This window comes from Lytechinus pictus, chromosome 6, assembly GCF_037042905.1.
Source record: "Lytechinus pictus isolate F3 Inbred chromosome 6, Lp3.0, whole genome shotgun sequence".
In the NCBI taxonomy this organism is placed as follows: domain Eukaryota; kingdom Metazoa; phylum Echinodermata; class Echinoidea; order Temnopleuroida; family Toxopneustidae; genus Lytechinus; species Lytechinus pictus.
Window position 1 is genome coordinate 2864355 of NC_087250.1, and position 27112 is coordinate 2891466.

Consider the following 27112-nt stretch of genomic DNA (forward strand, 5'->3'; position numbering starts at 1 on the left):
TTCTTCTTTTATTGGTAATGAAATGTAAATAACCATAATCAGCCTAATTTGAACGATTTGATTAGAACAGGTCTTTGGCTTTCCGCATGAGGAAAAGCCGACAGCGCGCTCTCCTCCGCGATCGTACGCCAAGATTTTACCAATCGTCATAATTACATTTCCACTTTAATTATCTGCGTTGGAAAAAAAAAATTGAACAATAGTAGTGAATTACAATACAATACACAATTCACAATAATAAAGGCATCTTGACACTCTTTGAAAATGAGTTTAATAAAGGTGTTAAAGCATGTTTCCAGCTTCAAATCACCCAAGGCTTCGATCTCTGATGCTATGATGTGGAGTATGTGAAATACACCGCATGTGTAGATTAGCTGATTATGAGGATAACCATAATTTTTTTTTCTTTTATTTTTTTTTTCAGCATTATTGAACCAATATCGAAACACATATTGTGCAGAGACAATTTGATATATTAGCATAATTCTTTGGGAAAAAATAATTCAATTTTTTAAACTGGATCTCAGATATGGTTTCGCTGTTATTTGGACGATTACATCGTGGAATGGGACGCCTCAGTCCTACATGCGCTCACAGTCTTACACACTTGTAAACTATATCATAAAGCTCTATTTACACGAACCTTAAAGCTTATATGGTTTATTTTGGCCTTGATTACACTGATCAACTTTTTTTTCATGTTCTATTATATCATACTCATTTTTATTGCGTACTTCAAGTATGATGATTTGAATACATTCTCTTGCATGTGGAAGGGTTCAGTTGGTAGATGTGAACAATGATTATCAACCGATACCGAACCTATTGCATTGTAGAAATCACAACGCAATATAATAAATAAACTAATCTGCAATTTGTACTAGGCCTGAAGGTCAATCTACAATCAACAGTCTATCCTTATAATAACATTTTGCATTAATACTTCATAATCACCCATCTACAATCAACAGCCTATCCTCATAATAACATTTTCCATTAAGTCTTTATAATCACCCATCGACAATCAACAGTCTATCCTCATAATAACATTTTGCATTAATACTTCATAATCACCCATCTACAATCAACAGTCTATCCTTATAATAACATTTTCCATCAAGTCTTTATAATCACCCATCTACAATCAACAATCTATCCTCATAATAACAGTTTGCATTAATACTTCATAATCACCCATCTACAATCAACAGTCTATCCTTATAATGACATTTTGCGTTAAGTCTCCATAATCACCAAAGTTACTTCAAGGGGAAGATTGGACAGTAGATAGACCGCGTAATGAAACGCTCTACAGCGTTGAAAGTAACGACCTTTTTTTACCTTCAAGTTTGCGTATCGCGAGATGGTTGTGTACAAAACATATGACAGAAATGGTGAAGGGGTGAAGGAATAGACGAATTTTACATTTCATTTTTTATTCTTCAATTTTCTCCCCCTTAAATTTGAGATGAATATATTTCAGAGGTTTATTGGTAATAAAACGTGGAATTATTTCCATGCGCCACCCTTGAACCCTCTCCAAACTTCCCTCTCTCATTTTCCCCATATGTTTTATACACAGTCGCGTGCCGATATGCGAAGATTTACATACTCAACGCTGATTGGCGCCCTTCCCCATAAGCATTTATCGAGCGTTTAAAAAATCGTCGAAGTGGCCGATCTTCCCCTTGTAGTATCTTTGTAATCACACATCTACAATCAACAGTCTATCCTCATAATGACATTTTACATTTAGTCTTCGTAATCATCAGGACAAAACCCTATGACTGCATGGAATAATTTCCTAATCATCCTTAATTACATTTCATCATGCTCATGAATTATTCCATTGCCGAACTTGAACTCTGATAATATGAATACATTTTTTTTTTTGGTGTGTGTTCTTTCTGTTGCCGCAACCAATGTTTATCTTAAAGGACAAGTCCACCCCAACAAAAAGTAGATTTGAATAAAAAGAGAAAAAACCAACAAACATAACACTGAAAATTCCATCAAAATCGGATGGAAACTAAGAAAGTTATGACATTTTAAAGTTTCGCTGAATTTCACAAATTATATGCACATCCTGGCTGGTATGCAAATGAGGAGACTATGACGTCATCCACTCACTATTTCTTTTGTATTTTATTATATGAAATTTGAAATATTCTCATTTTCTCCTCATTGCCAAGTGATACAATGATTTATTCCTCCCTGAACAAGTGGAATTAGCATTGTTTAATACTCTATGGTTAAGTCAAGTTGGTCCTAATTGTCAAATCTGTAAAAAATGAAATATTGTATAATTCAAACAATAAAAAACAAAAGAATTAGTGAGTGATGGACATCATCAACTGACTCACCTAGTTGTGCATATCACTGCTTTGTGAAAAATAAGCGAAACTTTAACATGTCATAACTTTCTTATTTTACATCCGATTTTGATGAAATTTTCAGCACTATGCTAGTTTGATTTTTCTCTTTTTATTCAAGTCAGCATTTTCCTGGGGTGGACTTGACCTTTAAAGGTGATGAATTCCTCAGTTCCATCGAGTAAACAGTTTAATGTTGAAATGGCAACAAACAAAGAAATGACCAGGTTCACGAGCTATTAGAAAAATCGAACAATGATTTCACTGAGCCCTGACCGTTGTGATTGGAATGCAATGGAAATGGAGGTGGACTTTCGAGCTATTGATACCTGATGCTAACTAAGGAGAATGGAAGTTGCACCTCATTTACATTTGCTCTACGGCGGCCGTGCAGCAAGTTAAGCCACCCTTATACCTTGGTCACATTTGTTCTACGGCGGCCGTACGGCGAGTAGAAAACAGCCGTTTTATTCATTTTTATTCAAACCACCTATATGTAGTTGGTACAAAAAAAATGTTAAAACGGCTGTTTTCGACTCGCCGTACGGCCGCCGTAGAACATATGTGACGAAGGCATTATCTAGCTCGTACAAAAAACAACTGTTTTAGACTCGCCGTACAGTACCATTTAACCAAGCTATTCAACATGGGTTTGATGATAGAAAATTAAACAACATGAACATACTATTGATACCTGATGCTAACTAGTCTGTACTTGATAATCTGAGTAGATACCGGTTAACTGCTTAATTCAATTTTGTCATGAGTTTCAGTCATGCTGCTTTAAGTATACTTGCAAGAAACACAAACAAAAGGTTCGAAGAAATACATGTTTTTATTACGAAAGAATACAATTTTTCAAAATATTCAATAAAACTTTAATACACCTATCAACGCCGGAGACAATATTTCATAAAAACATATTTAATAAGTTTTCATTGAGATAGAACTAAAAGCAGCCACAAGTAGTCGTGATTCATTGAATAAAACGGAATGAGTACCCTAATAATTTTTGTAGCTGAAAAAACTTTTTTTCTGACGAATTTTTGGACTACTTTTATTAAAAGGGAAAAGTTTTCTTATACACTTTTCAATCACCGACTCTTTTTATTTCATTTTTAAAGATGAAATAAAATAGGAAAATTGGCTTCTTTTTATTCTTAAAACACATACTGTATATATATATACATTTTTTTTTTGCTGCTTTCTAAACCTTGCCATGTTAGCAAAGCTATTTTCTGCATATTTTTTGTCAAAAAAGTTTTGATCTACGGCGACTTAAATTCCTATTCAAACTGGGGGAAAGTTAATAATGAATATATTTGCATTTTATACATTGGAAACATTCTGAAAATCTTGCAAGACCACTTTGGACTTTATGTTAATCTTTGTATCCAGACAATTGATATGTTGCCGCCATTCACCATTCCCCGATATGTTGTTCTTGAATCACATTTACTTATGTTTTTTTTCTCTTCTTGATTTCCTTTTACAGAGAAACCAGCCTTGAATACGCGCACTACGATCAACGCCGAGCTGACGTCGTCGTCCTTCAAAGATCCCGACATGTCGTCGACCATCCCGGTCTCCTACTCATTTTGCTCTCTCTCTCCCCTCTCTTTCTCCCCATCCTGATTGCCCCCCTTTTCTGCCCCCCTCTCTCTCCCTATGTGTGTCTGTCTGTTCATCTAGCTCTGTCTGTCTGCCTCCCTCCCAGTCACACACACCCTCCCTCTCTATCGGTCAGCCTATAATTTTGTCTCTGTATTTTTTTCTTTGGTTCTTGTGTGTGTCTTAGATAATCTTCTGGATTTGCTTCCATTTTGTGATCGAGTTATTCCCGTACCCTCGCAACAGGTTATGCTTGCAAGTGGAGCTTGATGTGGGAAAGCCAATCACTTATCTGGTCATTATCATCTGCTGTAATCTTCAAAGGGCTCTGCAGCCTATCTCGAAGATGAGATTAAACATGGACGCACGTTAGGAGGAGGAGTGAGGGATATTTTCAAGGTGACTTTGCAGAAGCTTTTGGAAGCTGTCAAGCGAAACTGCATTAACTATTTGGAGAGGGAGTTTATTCCATTCAGGTACAGATCGTTGGGCAAAGGCAAACACATGTCATCAATTTCGAGTCAATTCAGAGACCGATTCGAAGAATATTTCGGAAAGGCATTTCAGCGCTTTATAATTGTGATTTCTGTCATATGTATTTCTTTTCAATTATTTCAAATGACATGATGATAATCCCCACATCACCACCTGCCCATTGATATATGATAAGACTATAGTCATACTCTATATATTTCTCCTTTAACGGGGTGATACTATGAAGGGCCGTTCACTTGTTGGACGAATGACGGGTTATAGCGTGAAAGGCCCGTTATACACATAATGTATGTATTTACAAATATCTATGTATGTCTTGAATAAGATACTGGGATTTTAAGGTGTCTGTATTTTTCATGTGTTTTACTTATGTTTCATTTCCAGGTCAGGACAGAATCCCAAAGAGCATCGCATTAGGGGGAAAGTCCTGCTTAATGGTAGATATGGTGTTCTCGGACTATTATCAATGTCAGTCCTATTGACTGTTCGTTTAAATAGGATGTCACTATCTGTCAAGTGATCTTTTAAGGGAGACTCCGCATATGATGCAAGGAAGTATTTTCAACCAACCCCAAAGTTGGGAGAAATATGAAAAGGCAAACTTTTCCTAAAACGTAATAAATAAATAACACAAAATAAATCCAATTCAATTTGCATGCAATCTTGTTTTCAACAAACAACTGGTAGGTTTATAATTATTTGAACCAATTTATTGCTTGGTTACAACGTTTCTTAGAGTGCATAGACCACTGCTATCCTTATAATACAGTATATTATTAACACGTGTATTGATATAATTGTTCTTTTGATCCATGTTGTTAGTGAAAGTGATTCTCGTTTGTAATTACCATTGCCGCCATTTTAACTGTTCTGGGTCATTTCGATCAAAACAATAGGCACCTGTCAATATTGTAACCATATAATGTTCTTTTTATCATGTACAATAATTATTTTTTTCTAAAAAAATAGGAATACCATTACTTATTGATAATTTCATAGCATCGTTTGTTTTGTTTTCGTGTTGAAACACCTCTGTTATGAATTTATTTTAATGTCATAATCCGTTTATTAAAATGGTTTCGAATTTCTTATGTTTATTCATAAGAATTAGTTAAAAATAAATAATTCGACTCTCATATCTAGATAATGTAAGGTCTGTATGGTCTGTATGGAAAAAAATTCAAAAAATAATTACACTGAAATTTTCATTAAAATGTGATACAAAAAAAAAACGTCTCTGATACCAGCCACGCGTCGTTTCTTTTGTTACTTATAGTATGAATAATGTTTAATTTTTTACAATTTTGCAAAGAAAGGGATCCTCTTGATTGTAGCACAAAATGTGGAAAAAAGGAAGGTCAACATATTCTAGAAGTAATAGACCACTATTTCACAATGATGAATCAATAAACAATAATCTTTTCATATAATAAAGAAAATGAGTGAGCGGATGACATCGGTCCCCTCTTTTGCATACAGACCAGGATGTGCAAATAACTGTTCTGTGAAATCAAGCGAAACTTTAAAATTTGTCAACTCTATCATTCAACATCCCAATTTAAAGAAACCTTCAGTGCCATGATTGTTTTTTTCTCATCTTAATCGAATCAATCATTCATTGAAATGCGCTTGCTTTTGATTGCATCTTAACTCGGTTGATTTCATGGGAAAATAATCAAAACTCATTATTTTGAAGATTACAAAGGCAAATGTAAAATATACTTCGTTAAGAAAGATGGAATTACGAAATAGCAATGCGTTACAGTCTAAGGGAGGTTAAAAAAAGTAATTAATCAGATTAGTTAATACATACGAATCTGCGGAATAAAGCGTTTTCAGAGATCTTACATGAAATGTTCACTTGTTGTTAAAGGAATTTAAATTTGAGGCTTCGGTGGAACTAGGGGGATTAGCATTAATTTTGAAGAATGTATTCCGCGCTAGTGAAATAAAGCATTTTGGCTTCGTTGACTAGGGTTAAGAAGTTTTAACATAATAAGAATAATATGAAAATCGCATTTGTTTGATACATTATTTGAATTTGTTTACATTCATTTACTGGTATTGAATAGTCATGTGTTGTCATTATATGGCGTTAATTCAATGAGTATGCGTCTATTCGCAATTATTTACATTTTCACTGAATCCATAATGTATATTTACATATCCATGAATAACCTGACACCACAATACATGCACTGCAAAACACCGGTTTTGATTTAACACCAGCCCGGAATCTATATATGTCCACACCAGAGAAGTGTTAAACTACACCAGTTTGGTTTTGGTCTAACAACAGATAGGTGTTTATACAATACCAAGTAGTATTAAAACAGCATCGGTTTGATACTAAACTGGTGTTATTTCAATACTTCTCTGGTGTGGATATACATGTATATATATTCCGGGCTGGTGTTAAATCAACACCTGAGTTTTTGCAGTGTGCTTGCTTTTTCCATTCAAACAATCTCCCTGTGCATAATGTTTTAGAACAGACCTTTGTTTGTATCCAAATTCCTAGACTAAACTAAAAAAAGTTCAACAATAGATACGTTTCATAGGCCCCAATGTCCGCGATAGTCTACCCTGCAAAATCCGTTAACGCTCATCAGTACAAGTATTCAAAATGAAGCTTAAAAAAATATATGTCTCCTTCCCATTTATTAATGATATAAGCACATGTAAAGTGGAATCTATTTCACTGTCATGTTAAATCTTAAAACGCTTTAAGCATGTTTCAATTGAAAAAATAAACGCTATATAAATGTTTAATATGTGTATGTAATTCGAATATATTATTTGTTTAGTTTGGTATGTGACACCCAGTTTTGCTTCTCGTTCACTGTCTAGTCCTTTTGCAACCTGAGAACTTAATAAAACTTATGTTATTAAAGACATTTACATTTAACTTTACATGAGCCAAGATGAGATTAATATGGTTGTTGTCAAACAGTTCAGATCAAACGGGTTTTGAATGCAAATGATGATGTTAATGTTACAGTTCGCTATTCCAAAGGTTTGTTTACTTATTCCAAAACACGTAAACCGCCTTTATCTCGATATCCGGTTTTCCGAAACCAAAAAGGGTTCACATTTTGGGCGTTTTTCCGAAAACGAAATAAGGTAAGGTATTCAGAATGTTTGTTAGTCCAAAAGCGAAATCAAATTCGTCATTCCAACAATGAAATAAGGTTCCTTATTTATTTTTTTCGAAAACAATATAAGCTTTGTTATTCCGAAGGTTCGTTAGTCCGAAAGCAGAATGAAGTTGTTTCCCCGAAAAAGAAATAAGGTTCCTTAGTATGAAAAACTGGAAAAATTTTATGTGGCAAAGCCAGGTAAACCGGAAGGACGGGCATGGTGGAGTAGAATCACCGTTTTCTTTAAATTGTTACGTACGGAGCCTTTAAAGTGCCATCGACTTGACGGGATACTTTATCTTGCCATGTCGACATAATAACCGTATAATATCGACATGGCGAGATACGTTATCTCACCAAGTCGACTTATATAAAGTTATATGTCGACATGGCGAGATACGTAATCTCGCCAATTCGACTTATAAACAGATATAAGACGTTATATGTCAACATAGCGAGATATTTTATTTTGCCAAGTCGACTTATAAAACATTATACTGTATAGTTGCATGTCATGTATATAATTATACATAGAAAAGCAATGCACACAGCACAATGTAATTATTTTGCAATTTCAGCACACTACTAGATTTAATTATCTTTGCAGTTTGATAGTTCAATGACATGCAATGTTTACACAGAAACAAATTCACCGGATTACTGGTGTACACGGAATAACACGTTGCACACTTTTAATATTTTGCAATGAAAGCACATTTACTCGATTTAATTACTCATGCAATTGTATAGTTGTATCACACGCAATATTTACGCAAACTAAAAAAACACACCTTTCCCCCTGATGTAAATGGAATAAATAATACACGTTGCACTTTTTTTTATTATTTTGTAATGAAAGCACACTTATTCGATTTTATTTTTTATGCAATAGTATAGGTATATGACATGTAATATTTACACAGACGAAATAAAAAAAATCATTTTCAATTGGCTTATTTTTCCCGATCAGGTGTATGATTTGAATGCACACTGATATCCCTTACCAACTTTAAATTGGCAAACTACTCACGGAATGGCATGTAAATAAATGTATGAACATATAATAATGAACACTGCACACTCTTAATATATTGACATTAAAACACACTACTTGATTTAATTACTAGTAGTTTTGCAATTGTAAGGCTGTTTGACAAGTAATCTTTACACAGGATAAAGATTATTACTGATGTACAAGGAATAAATAATATGCACTTCACACTTTTATTATTTTGCAATACAAGCACACTATTTGATTTGTATATTGTTGCAATTAAATAGTTATATGACATGTAATATTTACACGGATTCAAGAAAAACGACCTTGTCAACTATTCCATTGTTACTACTCAGGCACACGATTTTACAAATATGTAAAGATATTATTCATAACGCATATTTATTTGAAAGGCAAACTGATATTCCGATTTATTAATAAAGAAGAACACAATTCGGTACTAAACTTAGATGGGCTAACTATTGATACACATAGAATAAACAATGACCAGTGCATACTTTCATTATTTTGCAACTGAAGCAGACTACTCAAAGAAATATTTACACAGAAAACAAATTACTTTTCAACTGTCTTATTTTTTGCTACTCAGGCGTGTATTGAATGAAAATTTGTGAAGATATTATGCAAAGCGCCTATTTATTCCAAGGACAAAAAGGAATTTCTAATTCAGCAAATAACAAAAAGCTCAAGTACTTACTTTAATTCAGCTAACTACTGATGAGTATTAAACAAGCTAAAATGCTAAATCACATTGGTCTTCCACAAAGTATAATGGACGATAGATGGATAAGGAGGGGAAGAGGAAATACTGCTGGTGTAAGTCAATGACTGTTCGGATAGATCCGTAAAACTGCCCCCCTAAAGCCCCTTTCACAATTGACGTACGACCATTTGCGACCTTTTGGTCGTGCGACAGGCTGCAACAGGCATCAATCGCTAGTCATCTCATAAGATCGCACAGAGGCTTTCACAGTTGCAACAGCTGTCGTACAACAAAAACAACCAGTAAACCCCGTTGCACGAGTAAGTCGCATATGCTCTTATTGTGCTCGTGCGATCACATGCGAGTGTTGCACGAGGGATTGCGAGTGGAACGGTCGCATACATGCGAATGAAACGGTAGTGCAATGTTGTAAGCCGTTGCGATCGGTCTTGCAACAGTCTTATGGCTCATATTATTATCGCAACAGTCGCAAGACAGGTCTCTGTACATGTAGGTCGCTTGCACATGTGCAAGTGTTGCAAGACCTCCAGTCAAGTAAATGCGACTACTTAGATGTGCCACCTCTCGCACCAAGTCGTACAACGTTGAACAACACTCGCACGATGATCGCCCGACCGATGGTACGACCCCAGGTACGGCCTGATGCGAGTGAATCGATCGTATTTGATCGCGTTCGGATTTTGAACATGTTCAAAGTTCAGATGTGACCAGTCACGACCACCTCGAGTTCGTGCGACCGTCTACAACGACTGCGAGTGCTCGCAAGACACCAAGAGATCGATCGTGCAACAACAAGAAAAAACTGTTGCAGGCGGTCGTAAACTGGTCGGACGTCAATTGTGAAAGGGGCTGAACGGTCGCATACATGCGAATGCAACGGTAGTGGAATGTAGTAAGCCGTAATTTCGATTGGTCTTGCAACAGTCTCATATTATCGCACCCAGTCGCAAGACTGGTCTCTGTAGGTCTCCAGCACATGTGCAAGTGTTGTACGACCTCCAGTCGACTAAATGCGACTATACTTTGTTGTGCCACCTCTCGCACCAAGTCGTACAACGTTGAACAACACTCACACGATGATCACCCGACCGATGGTACGACCTGTTGCGAGTGAATCAATCGTATTTGATCGCGTTTGGATTTTGAACATGTTCAAAGTTCAGATGCGACCAGTCACGATCACCTCCGACCACCTCGAGTTTGTGCGATCGTCTACAACGACTGCGAGTGCTCGCAAGACACCAAGGGATCGATCGTGCAACAACAAGAAAAAACTGTTGCAGGTGGTCGTAAACAGGTCGTACGTCAATTGTGAAAGGGGCTTACAGCCCTTTCACAATTGACGTACGACCATTTGCGACCTTTTGGCCGTGCGACAGGCTGCAAGAGGCATCAATCGCTAGTCATCTCATAAGATCGCACAGAGGCTTTCACAGTTGCAACAGCTGTCGTACAACAAAAACAACCAGTAAACCCCGTTGCACGAGTAAGTCGCATATGCTCTTATTGTGCTCGTGCGATCACATGCGAGCGTTGCACGAGGGATTGCGAGTGAAACGGTCGCATACATGCGAATGAAACGGTAGTGCAATGTTGTAAGCCGTTGCGGTCTTGCAACATTCTTATGGCCCATATTATTATCGCAACCAGTCGCAAGACAGGTCTCTGTACATGTAGGTCGCTTGCACATGTGCAAGTGTTGCACGACCTCCAGTCAAGTAAATGCGACTACTTAGTTGTGCCACCTCTCGCACCAAGTCGTACAACGTTGAGCAACACTCGCACGATGATCGCCCGACCGATGGTACGACCCCGGGTACGGCCTGATGCGAGTGAATCGATCGTATTTGATCTTGTTTGGATTTGAACATGTTCAAAGTTCAGATGCGACCAGTCACGAACACCTCGAGTTCGTGCGATCGTCATAAACGACTGCGAGTGCTCGCAAGAGATCGATCGTGCAACAACAAATAAAAACTGTTGCAGGCGGTCGTAAACTGGTCGGACGTCAATTGTGAAAGGGGCTTAAAAAAAGCGCATCTACAACTTGACAACGATTCGTTGCGATCCAATTTTTAAACAAATCATTTCAGCTTTCCAATAAATATTCCAACCTATCAAATCTTATCAATCGAAGATCCCAATAGTTGTAAAAGTACTAAAATCGAAATTCTAGTCTATTTCTAGCTTCCCTACAGTAATAATAAAAAAAGAAACAACAGCTTCAATTCCTAATCATAAGGACTTTATCACCGGCTGCGACTTGACATGCTTGAAGCCGATCTGAACTTTTCCCGACAAGGCTTGTAGAAACGAGAACTCTCTTTTTTAAATTTTCCTCGCATTATGCCAAACTTGAAATGAAATAATTATAATAACATTTTATAGAGAAACAAGCGCTTCGTATTTGGATCGTGTCATAGTCAGTTTTTGCTCCGCTACTCAGAACGTTTTCAAGAATAAAACAAATGAATCGTCAAAATGCTCTTCGGGAAAAAAGCAATCAAAATGTCTTTGTCGAAAATAAGTGAATTGCTGCTTGCCAATATTTGAAATGAAGCGCATGTGTGTATTTCAGAATCCGCTACATTAAGCCCCTTTCACAATTGACGTACGACCATTTGCGAACTTTTGGTCGCGCGACACGATGCAACAACAATCATTCCTATTCATCTCGTGCTCGTGCGATACACATGCGAGTGTTGCACGAAAGACTGCGATTGGTTTGATATCAGTCTCATTAGTTGCACGACTGATTGCATAGTCGTGGAGTCCACGTGAGACAATGAGATTGCTCGTACGTTTGAATGAAGCCAGTGCGAGTGTTCGTGTAATTGATGCGAGGTATAGACTAATTCGAACTCAGAGCAATGTAATAGCTGCCATAGCTTGGGGATTCCAATGGGCTGTCAGTCAATCTGCAATGGGCTAGGTGCGTGTATGTATGCGCGTATGTACATATTATGTTGTTTGAATGAGCTAATAAATTAAATCTGCACCATTACAGATTTATGTAACAATTAGTTATCCTTAATTAAACGACAACCTTAGAAGAGTTTAATTTAAACCCGAATTCAGTATGCGGGCCTGTTTGTTGAGGTAGGAATGCCCTTTACCCTATTTTATCTAGGTTTTATTTCGGAAAAGTTTGACTTATGTTTCAAAAGACAAAAACATAAACTTATCTTGCCCTTTTAATTTAGTGCAGTTTATGTTACATTTGTTTTTTATATTTTCTGCCATTTCTTTCATTTATTATTAACTTCTATTTTGTAACACCGAGGAACGGTCGCATACATGCAAATGCAACGGTAGTGCAATGTTCTAAGCCGTGTTGCGATCGGTCTTGCAACCGTCTTATGGCCTATATATCATCGCACCAAGTCGCAAGACTGGTCTCTGTAAGTCGCTAGCACATGTGCAAGTTTGTACGACTTCCAGTCGACTTAATGTGATTATTTACACTGCAAAAACGCTGGTGTTAATTTAACACCAGCCTGATATCTATATCGGTCCACACCAGAGAGGTGTTGAAACAACACCAGTTAAGAATCAAACCGATATTGGCTTAACACTAATTTGTGTTATTTGAATGCCATATTGGTGTCAGCTTTTTTTAAGGCCAAACTGGTGTTGTTTCAACACCTCTCTGGTGTGGACCGATATACATACCATGCTGGTGTTAAATTAACACTGGCATTTTTGCAGTGTAGTTGTGCCACCTCTCGCATCAGGTCGTACAACGTTGAACAACACTCACACGATGATCGCCCGACCGATGACACGACCTGATGCGAGTGAATCGATCGTATTTGATCTTGTTTGGACTTGAACATGTTCAAAGTTCAGATGCGACCAGTCACGAACACCTCGAGTTCGTGCGATCGTCATAAACGACTGCGAATGCTCGCAAGACACCAAAAGATCGATCGTGCGACAACAAGAAAAAACTGTTGCAAGCGGTCGTAAACTGGTCATATGTCAATTGTGAAATGGGCTTTAGATATATAGATATATATATAAAATGGTTTATTAAAAGATCATCGCAGCCAAAGGCCGAATTGGGATCAATTTTACAGACATACAAAGTATCGTAAAATTGTATCAAAGTATACAAAAACCTCTAATTATATGAACTATGTGATCTTAGAAGAAAAAAATTCAGTGGAAAAAAAGAAAAATGCAGGGGTAGGTGAGTGAAAATAAAGAGGGAAACTAGACGAATGTTAATGGAAGTCGTGAAGGTGTAGGGATATAAATGGAGAGAATGAACAAGCGAGGAGAGAAAGGGAGGAAAAACATGACGGAAACAAAGAAGAAAAAAAAAACAGATCACGTTCATCACATTTTAACATTTACACGCCATATCTTACATGACTCACTTAGAGTTGGTAGCAGGTAAAATGCATTGAGATTTAAGAACAATAAAAACGTTACATATTTACATAGTAAAATAGTAAAATTTTGATAGCAAACGATTAAATTAATCTGTAGAATCTTCAACATACAAAGTAAAAAAAAAAGATTTATTACATGTTATTTAAAAGATTTCAACTTAACATGTATTTTTAAGATAGAGACGTTTTTACCATAAACCCCCTACGATGATACGTCACAAAATGTGCCCGCTCAGCCATGAAGATACGTTATCACAGTTTTTTTGAGAGGTAAGTAAAATGAGGGATAGTAAACGGCATAACCACCAGAGAATTAACCCCCCCCCCAAAAAAAAAACCCTTCGCCCAACCCTGTACTTACACAATCTGAAAAAAAAGGTCATTTAAGCACATTGTAGGTAAAGATAATTCTACTCATTAAAAAGTAATATTTATCATTTGATGATTAAAAAAATTATCCTTTCTGTCTTAAAAAAAAAAGATCGTTTACATGTAGGTGGGGTAGGGAGGGGGTTGATTGTACATGCCACCCCTCCACCTTTGAAGGGGAATATATCTCCCACTACCGACATTTACCCCATGAATACGGCACAGTAGAAAATTAATGATAATGATGTATCATTATTAACATTACATCACAATAATTATTGTCTTCTGATTCATCAAATTAAATGATATCAAATATTGGGATATATAAAGAAGGTAGTTTCGTCCTAACTCTGCCCAAATGACACATTTTCCATTTTTAGCAGCTTTGAAAGTTAGGACGGAACTGCCGCTCCGGTAAATCAATTTTCGACAAAGGCCTCCGAGCTGTTCATTATTTTGACGGGTATATTCAATGCATTTAATGGGTTTTTTGAATTTGTTCTGCGTCGCTTTACAAAAAAAAAAAAATGACTTGACACACAACGGCTGCTGAGTGCCTGGCGGGCTTAGGGCTCTAGCCCCTCTGACCCCTATATGATGACTTGACACACAACGGCTGCTGCCTGATTACAGTCGTAGTTATGCATCTTCCCATCAGGCACGTAAATCAGAGCGCAACCTTTGAGATTAATATTTTCCGGTTGGTTCGTGCCCCAGTCTGCAAGAGACCACATACATATAGTATCAAAAGCAACGATCATCGTAAATATTATGGCGTTAACCCGGGGGTGGGGGGCTGTTACACCCACAAATGTAATAATCGCCCACAAATGTAATAACACTTTACCCACAAATGTAATAACACTTTACCCACGAATCAGTGGCGTACCTGGGGTTTTTCACAGGGGGGGGGGGCAAAACCGTCCGCCAAAAAATTTGACAAGCAAAAAAAAAAAAAAAAAAAAAAAAAGGGTCTTCAATCACAAATGAAGGATTTCGTACCAGAAAAAAACATTGACAAGCAAAAAAAAAAAAAAGGGTCTTCAAGCTCGTCAGGGGGTGGGGGGGGGGGGCAGGGATACGTCCTTTGCATGGGTTGTGGCTCGTCAGGGGGGCAGACTGCCTCCTCTGCCCCCCCCCCCCCCCGTAGGTACGCTAGTGCCACGAATGTAATAACGCCAACAAATGAAATAACACTTTACCCACAAATGTAATAATGCACTCTACCCACAAATGTAATAATTTTTGATCGCCCACAAATGTAATAATGACTTTACCCACAAATGTTATACATTTGAAGGGATTTTTGGCGATTCTGTTCTAAACTAAAACCCTATAGTAATGAGTTCATATAGCGCAAAGTCGGTCTCAAGTTTTTCTCCAAACCCGGTTATATAAAACATTTAAACAATCTTCCAAACAAAGATCCCAAAATTAATACTTCTTAATGTTGAATAACAAAGAAGTATAGCGTAGTCTTTTCTCCACCCCCAAATATTTTAAATAGTAAATACAAAATAATAATTAATAATAATGAAAAGATCCAACAGTCTTATTAATGTTGAATTAAATGGAAATATAGCGTAGTCTTTCCTCCAGACCCAGTTATAAAAATCAATTAAAAAACAAAACAACAACCAAAAACAGACCCTGCAATCTTTTCAACATTGAATAGCAGGGGGGGGGGGGGTTCTCCTTTTTATTTCGCAACCAGTCAATTTGACTATTTTCGCCATCATAAATATTATAATATTAACGATTGTTTTCTTTGAAAAAAAAAGTAAATGAATAAAGTACAATTCAAATATTTATTTTTTTTCTTGTTTTTTTTCTTTTTCTTTTTCTTTTCTTTGTCCTTTTTTAGGATATCTACTAGGATTTAAAGTCGAGTAGGTGTGTCTCACAATTAAATACCAGGGCTTTTACTGAAAATATGTTATATAGGCCTACTAGTATGCAAGTAAAACCTAGGATGGAGATGACAAAGAAAGAGATGAGGAAAATCACAGCTCCAATCTTAGCATCGAAAAATGGTGTAGTCTTTGTTCCAGCCCCGGTTATTTCAAAATAGCAAATCATAAAAAACAGTAAAAACAATATTAACAAAGACCCCAAAATCTCATTGATGTTGAATAACTTAAAAATATAGCGTAGTCTTTCTTCAAGACCCAGTTATTTTAAAATAACAAATCATTAAAAAAGATATATAATAATGATAAAACGAAGGCCCAACAATCTTATTGATGTTGAATAACATGGAAATAAAGCGTAGTCTTCACTCCAGACTAACTTATTTCAAAATTAGAATCATTTCTTAAAGAGTCAAAAAGTAACAAAGACCCCCACTATCTTATAAATGTTAAATAACGTCGAAATATAGCGTAGTCTTTTATCCAGACCCAGATCTTTCAAATACAAAAATCATAAAATACAAAACAAAATATTTAAAAAACAAAGACCCACAATCTTATTGATGTTGAATAACATGGAAATATGGTGTAGTCTTCGCCCAGACCCACTTATTTCAAAATTGCAAATCAGTTCTTAAAGAGTCAAAAATTATCAAAGACCCCCAATATGTTATTAATGTTAAAATAACATTGAAATATAGCGTAGTCTTTTCTCCAGACCCAGATATTTTGAATAAAAAATCATAAAATAAAAAAAATATTAAAAAAACAAAGACCCACAATCTTATTGATGTTTAATACCATGGAAATATAGTGTAGTCTTAACTCCAGACCCAGTTATAAAAGTCATTAAAAATATAACAACAACAACAAAACAAAGACCCTGCAATCTTGTTAACATTGAATAACGTGTGTGTGTGTGTATTTGGGTTTTGTCAGACGTGTAAATATGGAAACATGGAAATATGGTGCAGTCTTTGCTCTTGACCCAGTTATTTCAAAATAGCAAATTATAAGAAACAATAAAAATAAAATCAAACAAACAATATTAACAAAGACCCCACAATATCATTGATGTTGAATAACTTGTAAATATACTGTAGTCATTCCTCAAGACCCAGTTTTTAAAAACAACAAATCATAAAAGAGATAGATAATAATGAAACAAAGATTCCACAATCCTATTGATGTTGAATAACATGGAAATATACGCAGTCTTTCCTCCAGACCCAGATTTTTAATACAAAAAATCATAGAATACAAAATAAAATATTAAAAAAGACAAAGACCCACAATCGTATTGATGTTAAAAAACATGGAAACATAGTGTAGTATTCTCTCCAGACCCACTTATTTCAAAATTACAAATCATTTTTAAAAAAGTAAAAATAAAGTAACAAAGACCCCTATCTTTTAATGCTGAATAAATTCTTCCTCTTATTCTGTCTAGTGTTGAGTTGGCAATCAGTCGGAAAAAAAACTGTTTTTGCCACTGCTTTGATTTGGAGCATTCTTTGTGAAGAAGAAAACTTCTTTCTCTTCATCATTTTTCTATTTTACTTTCTTTTTTTTCCTTTACATTTTTTTTCTTAATTTCTTTATCCTTTTGGTTTTTCTTTGTCTTTTCCTTTTTTCCCTCCTCTTTTCTTTTCTTTTTGTTTCCCTTTTTTCTGTTTTCTTTATTTTTCTTTATTTTTTTTTTTTTTATTTTTTTTTTCTTTTGTTACTTTTTCTTCTCTCTTTTGTCTATTTCTTTTCTGTATCTTTTTTTTCTTTTCCCTTTTTTTTCTCTTTTCCCTTTCTTTTTCTTTTCTCGTCTTTTCAACATGGAGAAATGGCGTACTCTTTCCTCCAGACCCAATTATTTCAAAAGAACAAAAATCAGAAAAAAGAACAACGGAATCTAAGACCCAACTATCCTTCAAACTAAGAACCTTTAATAAATGAAGGTTTAGAGAGTTCTCTTTATTCCAGACCTTGTCATATTAAAATATAAGATAAATGAAATTTTCATAACTAAGACTCAATCATATTCATGTGCTTGTTCAACATGATAAGATGATTGGGGGAGCATTTCATCAGCATTTATGTTCGACAAGTTGCCAGATCTGATCGGCTAAGAAGCAGTGCTACCATGGTAAGTGTCGGATAAAATGGGACTTGTCGGATAAAACGTCATAAAACTCCTTTCATGAAATGCTCCCTGGGCTCCTAGTTTTTATTTTTTTAACTATACATTTTTTTACCTGGAAGAAAAAGTGAGTGTTTAAATGCATTCTTTTTTACAGAATCTTAGGCTGAAAGAGGGTTTTAATTTTAAATGTTTGTTTAGTTCTGTTTTTTTTTTAAACTGGTCTGGTCAAATTAAATATGCGTTATCACAGGGTTTTTATAGTTTGGAAGATGCTGGGGTCTAAGTTTTAAGATTGTTTCGGGCTACAAATGCTACATTCTTTATACTACCAATGTTAATTGAATGATATTGATACAGAAAAAGAACATATAAAATCGACCGCAAATTTGTGCTGCCGCAAATATTCGCTGCTGAATGATAGGCGCCGTATAAGCTCAAACAACAACAACCCATGTTATTGTACAGGGATGAGATGGCGAAGTGTAAAATAACCGAGACTACGCTCTAATCCAATCCTTTCATCTTGATGATAAAATAAACAGAGAAGGCATATATTTTTTTAATGAACGCCGTTAAACGTAAACAACAACGCTTTATTGAGTCTGAATTCGGAAGATTGGTCGTAGTTTTTAGGTTTTGTGTTATTTTCCATTGTTTTTCATTTAAATATTAGATATATAGTTCCGGCCAAAAGTTAGGGGCAATCCCAAGATTCGATAAAAAAAATCATACAAAACACTACTATGCATAATGTACTCTCTTGCATTATTTTCTATTAAATCTGAGGGTGGCCCCAAACTTTTGTCTTGTACTGGATGAATTAAATAAATCCAACGTAAAGACACCGCTCTAAACCCACGTTTTATCACAGGGTCTTAGTTTGAATGATGGTTGGGTCTTTCAATTTTAAGTGTTTGTTTCTTTATTTGTGTTTTTTTTTTTTTTTTTTAAAGAAAAATTTAGGTCTGGATGAAAGAATACGCTCAATACTCATACCAAAATAAATGACGACAACAACAATATAATAATTCCACATGAATATGAATGATAGGGTCTTGATATTTTTTTAGTAAAAATGACCGGGTCTGGAATAAAAACAATGTTCGAAACCTTTCTTAATAATACAGGGTCTTAGTTTGTTTGATTGCTTCTTTTTTAGGATTGATTGGCCTTAGGAATTATTTTTTTGGTGTTGCTTTATTTATTATTTTTAGCTTTAAGTAGCCAGGTCTGGAGAAAAGACTATGTCTGATTCTCAATTTACTCTTAGCGCATGTATTTACAATATGCGACGTATAAGTTAAAACAACAACAAAGACATTTATTCCACCAGTTTTATTCAACGGGGTCTGGAGAAAAGACTAAGCTCGATTCTCATTTTTATTCCACTGGAATATCATTATGGTATCTTAGTTTGGACTTAAATTATGATTTTTGAAATAACCGGGTCTGGAAAAAAGACTTTGGACTTATATTATAATTTTAAAAATAACCGGGTCTGGAAATCAAGACTTTGCATTTTTATGCTCTATGAAGCATTTCTATAGGATTTTAGTTTTAAGTAACCGGGTTTGGAGAAGAGACCACGCTTGATTCTCAATTTACTCTTAGCGCATATATTCTCAATACGCGCCATATAAGTTAAAACAAAAACAAAGACATTTATTCCACCAGTTTTAATTAACTGGGTCTGGAGAAAAGACTAAGCTCGATTCTCATTTTTATTCCACTGGAATATCATTATGGTATCTTAGTTTGGACTAACCAGGGGCCTGTTGCAGAAAAAGTTGCGTTTAAAGGCAAGTCAAAATATCAAGCGCAAGTCCTGAATGCGGCTGCTTCATTGGCTGAAAATCAAATTGCGCAAGATTTTTTGAGTTGCGTTTGATTGCAACTCCTTCTGCAACAGGGCCCGGGTCTGGAAAAAAGATTTAGGACTTACATTAAAATTTTTGAAATAACCGGGTCTGGAAAAAAGACTTTGAACTTTTTTCGCTATATGAACGCATTACTATAGGGTTTTAGTTTTTAGTATTAAGTAGCCGGGTCTGGAGAAAAGACTACGCTTGATTCTCAATTAACTCTTAGCGCATATATTCTCAATACGCGCCATATAAGTAAAAAAAAAAAAGACATTTATTCCACCAGTTTTAATTAACTGGGTCTGGAGAAAAGACTAAGCTCGATTCTCATTTTTATTCCACTGGAATATCATTATGGTATCTTAGTTTGGACTTACCGGGTCTGGAAAAAAGACTTTGCACTTTTGGGCTATATGAAAGTTTAGTTTAGAACGAATTCGCCAAAAATCCCTCCAAATTTATTACATTTGTGGGTAAAGTCATCATTACATTTGTGGGCGATCAAAAATTATTAAATTTGTGGGTAAAGTGCATTATTACATTTGTGGGTGAAATTATTATATTTGTGGGTAAAGTGTTATAACATTTGTGGGCGTTATTACGTTTGTTGGCGTTATTACATTTGTGGGTGTCACTGGCGTAAATCCCGGGGGGGGGGATATATCCCCCCCCCTCCACTTTTCGAGGAGGGGGTGATGGCCTGTACAAACATCCCCCACTTTTTACGAAAGAAATGAAAAAAAAAACACAAGAGATAAATGTTTTATTAGTGAAAATTTTTCCTAAAATACCGCTTAACAAATAAAACAATATTATTGAATCATAAAATGCAAATAAAAAGCCATTTCACCATTTCCAAACGAAATACTTATGTCCTTATTTTAACATTGAAAGTAAACCCCCGTTTCTTCCAATTCATCAATGTTAGGGTCTTTGGAAGGGATTAAGATGGAATGTCAAAAAAAAAAAAAAATGAATGTAATCTCTAATAAAACCATTAAACAATCATGGGGTAAAAAAAATAATAATATTCGAGGGGTATTTTCCATATGGACATACAGTGGCGTAACTACGGGGGACATGGGGGCACATCCCCTTCCCATTGGCTGACCAGAAAAAAAAAACGGGGAAAGGGGGAAGGAAAAGGAGAAAAGAGGGAGAAAGGAAGAGAAACATAGTGAAAGAAGAAAATATTATTCATCATTATAATATTATATTATATCATAATTATGTTATGTTACATTACATAAGAAACATTTTTATCATAACTTTATGATTTGCCCAGGGCCTACGTATTCATTGTTTCTGGTGCTCGCACTGTCTGTTTAACGAGATATATAATCCTGTTGTACTAAAACATCCCGTTTTCAAGTCAATACAAACCAAATATGTTTCCTAGCACTTGAGTTATCATTGTTTTATGTAGTGACATATATGCTTCTTTTTCATGTCTCAAAAAGTGATTGCCCCATGTTAAGGTCTTCGTATATATGAAACATTTCATGTCCGTGATTACGTTCGCATTAGTGGATTGGTGAGATATGTCTGCTCTTCATGAATTCCCCAAATCAGTCCTTAAAATGTCCCTTTTTCTGATCTGAATATCAAAAATTTTCAGCTCGCGCTTCGCGCTCGCATCATTTGGTTTATGAAATACGTATGGTCCTAGTTAATTCCTACAAAGAAACCTTAAATGCCCCACTTCAGGTCTGAACTATCTAAATTTTCAGCTCGCGCTTCGCGTTCGCATTGTTTAGCGAGACAGGTACCTATCATAATTACACAAATTTGATTATAATGTCCCTTTCTAGGTGTGAATATGAAAAAAATTCAGCTTGCGCTTCGCGCTCGCATTATTTGATCAGTGAGATACATATCCGTTAATGACATTGTCCTTAAAAAAAAAAGAAACCTTAAATGCCCCACTTCAGGTCTGAACTATCTAAATTTTCAGCTCGCGCTTCGCGTTCGCATTGTTTAGCGAGACAGGTACCTATCATAATTACACAAATTTGATTATAATGTCCCTTTCTAGGTGTGAATATGAAAAAAATTCAGCTTGGGCTTCGCGCTCGCATTATTTGATCAGTGAGATACATATCCGTTAATGACATTGTCCTTAAAATGTCTCTATTTGGTCAGATTAACTGGCAACTGAGCGCACTCACTCAGTGATTCAAAAAATTTGCTGGTGCCCCCCGATGCCGCGACCCACGGTACGCTACTGTGGACATATCAATGACAATTCCTTGCATATCTAAAAACATGATTGCAAAAAAATTCCAAAATATTTCAGTCATCCCCCCCACCCATCAACACGGATTTACGCCAGTGGAGGGTGTAACAGGGGCTGTTCCATTGACGAGTGGATACCATGTGCGACTATGGGATCTCGAAAAGCACCCTAAACAAGTATTTTCCATATTCTGAAAATGCACCCTTTAACAAGTACTGGCGTGTAAAACCCTACCCTTAACAAGTATTGGAAACAAAACGATAATCTTGGCAAGTAATCCCTGAACTGAACACCTAAACAAGTACAGCAATATTGTAAGTGTTATGTCACGGACGTCGGTTTTACCAAGGAGCTTGGAAGCTCCTTGGTTTTACCTTTTCCTACATATACGGCCTAACCTCTCACACCTCGCGCAAATCGTAGTCTAAACACGTAGCGTTGTCTGTTGGGGCAAAAATTACATCCTTTATTTATAAAACACTTTCGTCTTAAATTGTTATAACGTCGCAAATTTTACCCTAAACACGGAGCTTTCCATTCATTATTTGATTGCTTTTGACACCCTTATTATATTACGTACGTAGCGTGCCCTACCTTGAAAAAGACATCCTTTTTACATGTTTTTTTTTTGGTCGCGCATGGTATCCGATCGGCAATGTAAGTGCCCCCCCCCCCCTCCCGGCGTTAAAAATGCCACCACTTTGTGGCCCTAGAGGATCACGACATGAGGTCATAAAATTACAGTGTAGATTTTGAACCCAAGACCAAAATGTGATAAAGTAATTTCCGATTTAAAGTTCAATCGGTTATAGAATACATTCGGCTTCTTAAAGGTCAAGTCTACCCCAGGAAAATGCTGACTTGAATAAGAGAAAAATCAAACAAGCATAGTGCTAAAAATTTCATCAAAATCGGATGTAAAATAAGAAAGTTATGACATTTTAAAGTTTTGCTTATTTTTCACAAAACAGTAATATTCACAACTAGGTGAGTCAGTCGATGATGTCCATCACTCATTATTTCTTTTGTTTTTTATTGTTTGAATTGAACAATATTTCATTTTTTTAGATTTGACAATAAGGACCAACTTGACTAAACCATATAGTATTAAACAATGCTAATTCCACATGTTCAGGGAGGAATAAATCGTTGTATCACTTGACAATGAGGAGAAAATTAGAATATTTCATATTTCATATAATAAAATACAAAAGAAATAGTGAGTGGATGACGTCATAGTCTCCTCATTGGAATACCAGCCAGGATGTGCATATAGTTTTTTTGTTAAATTAAGCAAAACTTTAAAATTTCATAACTTTATTATTTTTCATCCGATTCTGATGAAATTTTCAGTGTTATGGTTGTTTGATTTTTCTCTTATTCAAGTCAGCATTTTTCTGGGGTGGACTTGACCTTTAAGAAGCCGAAAGTATTCTATAACCGATTGAACGTTTAAATCGGAAATTACTTGGATTTTTCTCTTTTTATTCAAATCAACTTTTTTTGTTGGGGTGGACTTGTCCTTTAAGTATGGAACACAATGCGACTCTCTATCATAAGGGATTCATCCACAGTTAATATGTTGAAGATAGCATCTTCTTAGTAATGCTCTGTATTATTCGTCATGCACAGTAAAATATTATTATCATTATCATTATCATTCTATTATTATTATCATAATGATACTATTATTGTGAAAGCTTACTTCGGTAGGAACTTAAGTCCCCATTTCGATTTCTGTAGCATTTCCACTGTCCATTCTCTCTTTTGCAGTGATTCCAGAGGTAACTCCCGTCCAAGAGATGTCTTATTTTGTCGAACTCTTCGATGCTCTCAATGTAAATCATGGAAGGACCGGTCGTCTTCCCATTACCCAAGGTGACAAGGGGAAGAGAAGAGCAGCTTACACGAGCTTGGCCGAAAGTAAGTGAGTTTGCTGAATAGCGGACTTTGAAACACTTTGTGGTCGCGTACAACCACCCGTCAGGGCATACTATAAAAAAAAAAAAAAAAAACAAGAGTTCCGCCTCATCGATTTTCAAACAGGGAGAATGTATTTTTGAAGAAACTTAATTTACAATTCTCTATTAGAAAGTAGAGTGGAGATAATATTCTTTATATTGTGTATGTATTTTATATATATTGTGGTTTATACATTAAGGGTTTATTTGCAAAAGGGGTTAACGTTTGACCATTCCGAGAAAAAACCTGTTTTTTATTCTCACTAATTGTAATATTCTTATGAGAAATTAAATTGCCATGATGTACTACCCTATCATGTGAACATAAAACTGAGTATAAATGAAATCGTTTACACTTCGTAATTCCGAAAAACGTAAATTGCCTATGCCTCGATGTTCGTTAATCCAAAAACGTAAAACGGTTCGTTAATCCGAACATTTGTGGCGTTATTCCGAAGGTTCGATAATCCGAAAACGAAATAAGGTTCGATGTTCCGAAGGTTCGTCAATCCGAAAACGAAATAAGGTTCGTTGTTCCGAAGGTTCACTAGTCCGAAAACGAAATAAGGTTTGTTAATCACTAGTTTTCGGACTAACGAACCTTCGGAATTACGAACCTCATTTCGTTTTCGGATTAACGAACCTTCGTAATAACGAACCTCACTTCGTTTTCGGACTAACAAACCTTCGGAATTACGAACCTCATTTCGTTTTCGGACTAACGAACCTTCGGATTTACGAACCTTTGGAAATACGAACCTTCGGATTTACGAACCTTCGGACTAACGAAGCTTCGGAATTACGAATGTATGAGATTTAATCAACCCCTCTTCATTTTTCTCTATACATTTAAAAAAAATATATCTTTTGCAAGCAAACTGAAAAAAATCCATTACATTTTGACTAAAAAGTGATTTTTTTTGGTCACTTTCATTCACATTTTTATTTGAATTTAAAATTTTTATTTGGTATCACCAGAGCGAATAAAGCATTTAGAGATTTAGAGTCAGAAAACAATAAAATTCATGAAAACGGAACCTAACCCCTTATTGACAAATGAATTCTTCATAAGATTTTGGTTACAAAAGGGTTACGTCCACTCCAAGAAAATGTTTCTAATTCTCCAATATTGCAAATATTCGTATTGTGTTTTTATGTAAACATATATATTGTGTTTTATATATGGAGAGTTTAGTTTCAAAAGAGGTTATGTCCACTTTTGACCATTCCGAGAAAAAACATCATTTTATTCTCACTTATTGCAATATTCTCACTTATTCTGATTTATTGCAATATTTTTTAACGAGAAACTAAATTGTCATGTTTATGAGAACATAAAGTTGGGTATAAAAGAAATCTACCTGTCTTTATATAACGATATTCTTTCCCAAAAAAAATCTCTTTGGACTTAACCTCTTTTGCAACCAAACTGAAATTGACTTAACCCCTTTTGAAAAAAAAGTTTTTTCCCCAATTTTAGTTGACTTTTAATGGGAATTTCTACTTTTCTCTAAAATCATCTTACAGAGCTGCTAAAAATCTCTACATGTACATTGAGACATACAAATCAAATTAAATAATATATATATATATATATATATATATATATATATATATATATATTCAAATATATATATTTAAATATATATATTTCGAGAATATGCCTTGGACTCGTATGATCGAGGTGATCAAAGTCACACGAATATGCTTTTCACATTGCATTTCCTTAACCCCGGACTATCCTGAACCCCATACTATCTTTTTTTTTCGATTCACATTGTCTTTCTTAACCCCATATTATCTGCTCAACCGTGGTAAATGCCCTAACCCCGGACTATCCCTCAGCTCATGAATATTGATGATTTTACCATACAGAGCATGATTAATGTGCAATTCGACTTCTGTGATTGGCTAATGCTTAGCCCCACTTTCCTTAGCCCTGTTTCGTTTTCACACTGCATCTCTTAGCACCGCAATTGTGGTGCTAGCACCATAATAAGCCGGCTAACCCTGCTTTTTTGCAAGGCCAGATAGTACCGTTCTATTTACCGTGCTAGCCCACTTTGCTAAAACGTAGTGTGAAAACGAAGTGGGCTAAGCTTAACCCCCCCCCCCCTTAGCCACACCAATTTAGGACAAAAAGTGCAGTGTGAAAAGCATATTAGTGCCATGTGAAATATATATAAATATATATATATATATATATATATATGTATATATATATATATATATATATATATATATATATATATATATATATATATATATATATATATATATAATCGCTAGAGGGTATTCATTTGTCTCGCAATCTACTATGGTCAACAAGGAAATTCGTGATCACTCTCGCAAAAAGTGTTCACTGGCTTACAAGTTCACGAGCTTTCGAGTGCCGCTGCAACTCTTTATCAAGTGACGAAAATTATCTGATAACGTACTCTATTTATACTAATCTCCAGGACCGTACGCACGAACGCGAGAACAATAGGTGGGCATTGATCCGTTGCGTCGGTATGCGGTGCGGCCGGTAATCCGTATATGCAAATAAGCCGGGGGTATATGCAAATACGCCGTGGGTCGGCGATATGCATATTAGACAAAAATGGCGGGCTCGCTAGTTTCCCGTGGGCGGGGGCTGACTAGCTGAGCGGTCCCTCGTTCGGGGCCGGGAACGATCGGGTCGGCGTGCACTGCCAGGCAAGGGGGTATTGTGCTGTCTGATGGTTCGCATCCAGAAGTCGGGGATGTCGATCCCGCTGTCTCTGTTGAAGTTGTAAGGACAAAGTTGTTAGAAAAAAGTAGCGTAAATAGAGGTGAAAAATGATATTGGTTAATCATGTGTATGCAGCATTGTACAAGTATGTTTTCAGTTTTTTTTTAAAT

General features: G+C 35.7%; 1 protein-coding gene across 2 annotated transcripts in view; it reads right to left on the minus strand.

Annotated features, from left to right (window-relative positions):
* Nucleotides 1–8239: 8239 nt before the first annotated feature.
* The window catches only part of LOC135154488 (fibropellin-1-like), a 31754-nt gene continuing 12881 nt past the window's right edge, over nt 8240–27112 (minus strand). Inside the window, exons 6-7 of one of the 2 annotated variants that reach the window (XM_064100690.1) lie at nt 23974–24261; nt 8240–14844 (exon numbers count right to left, since the gene is read on the minus strand). In XM_064100690.1, the coding sequence (XP_063956760.1) occupies nt 14717–14844; nt 23974–24261 (416 nt within the window). In that variant the 3' untranslated portion in view covers nt 8240–14716. The remainder of the gene's footprint in view (nt 14845–23973; nt 24262–27112) is intronic. The other variant, XM_064100692.1, reaches the window with a different exon arrangement.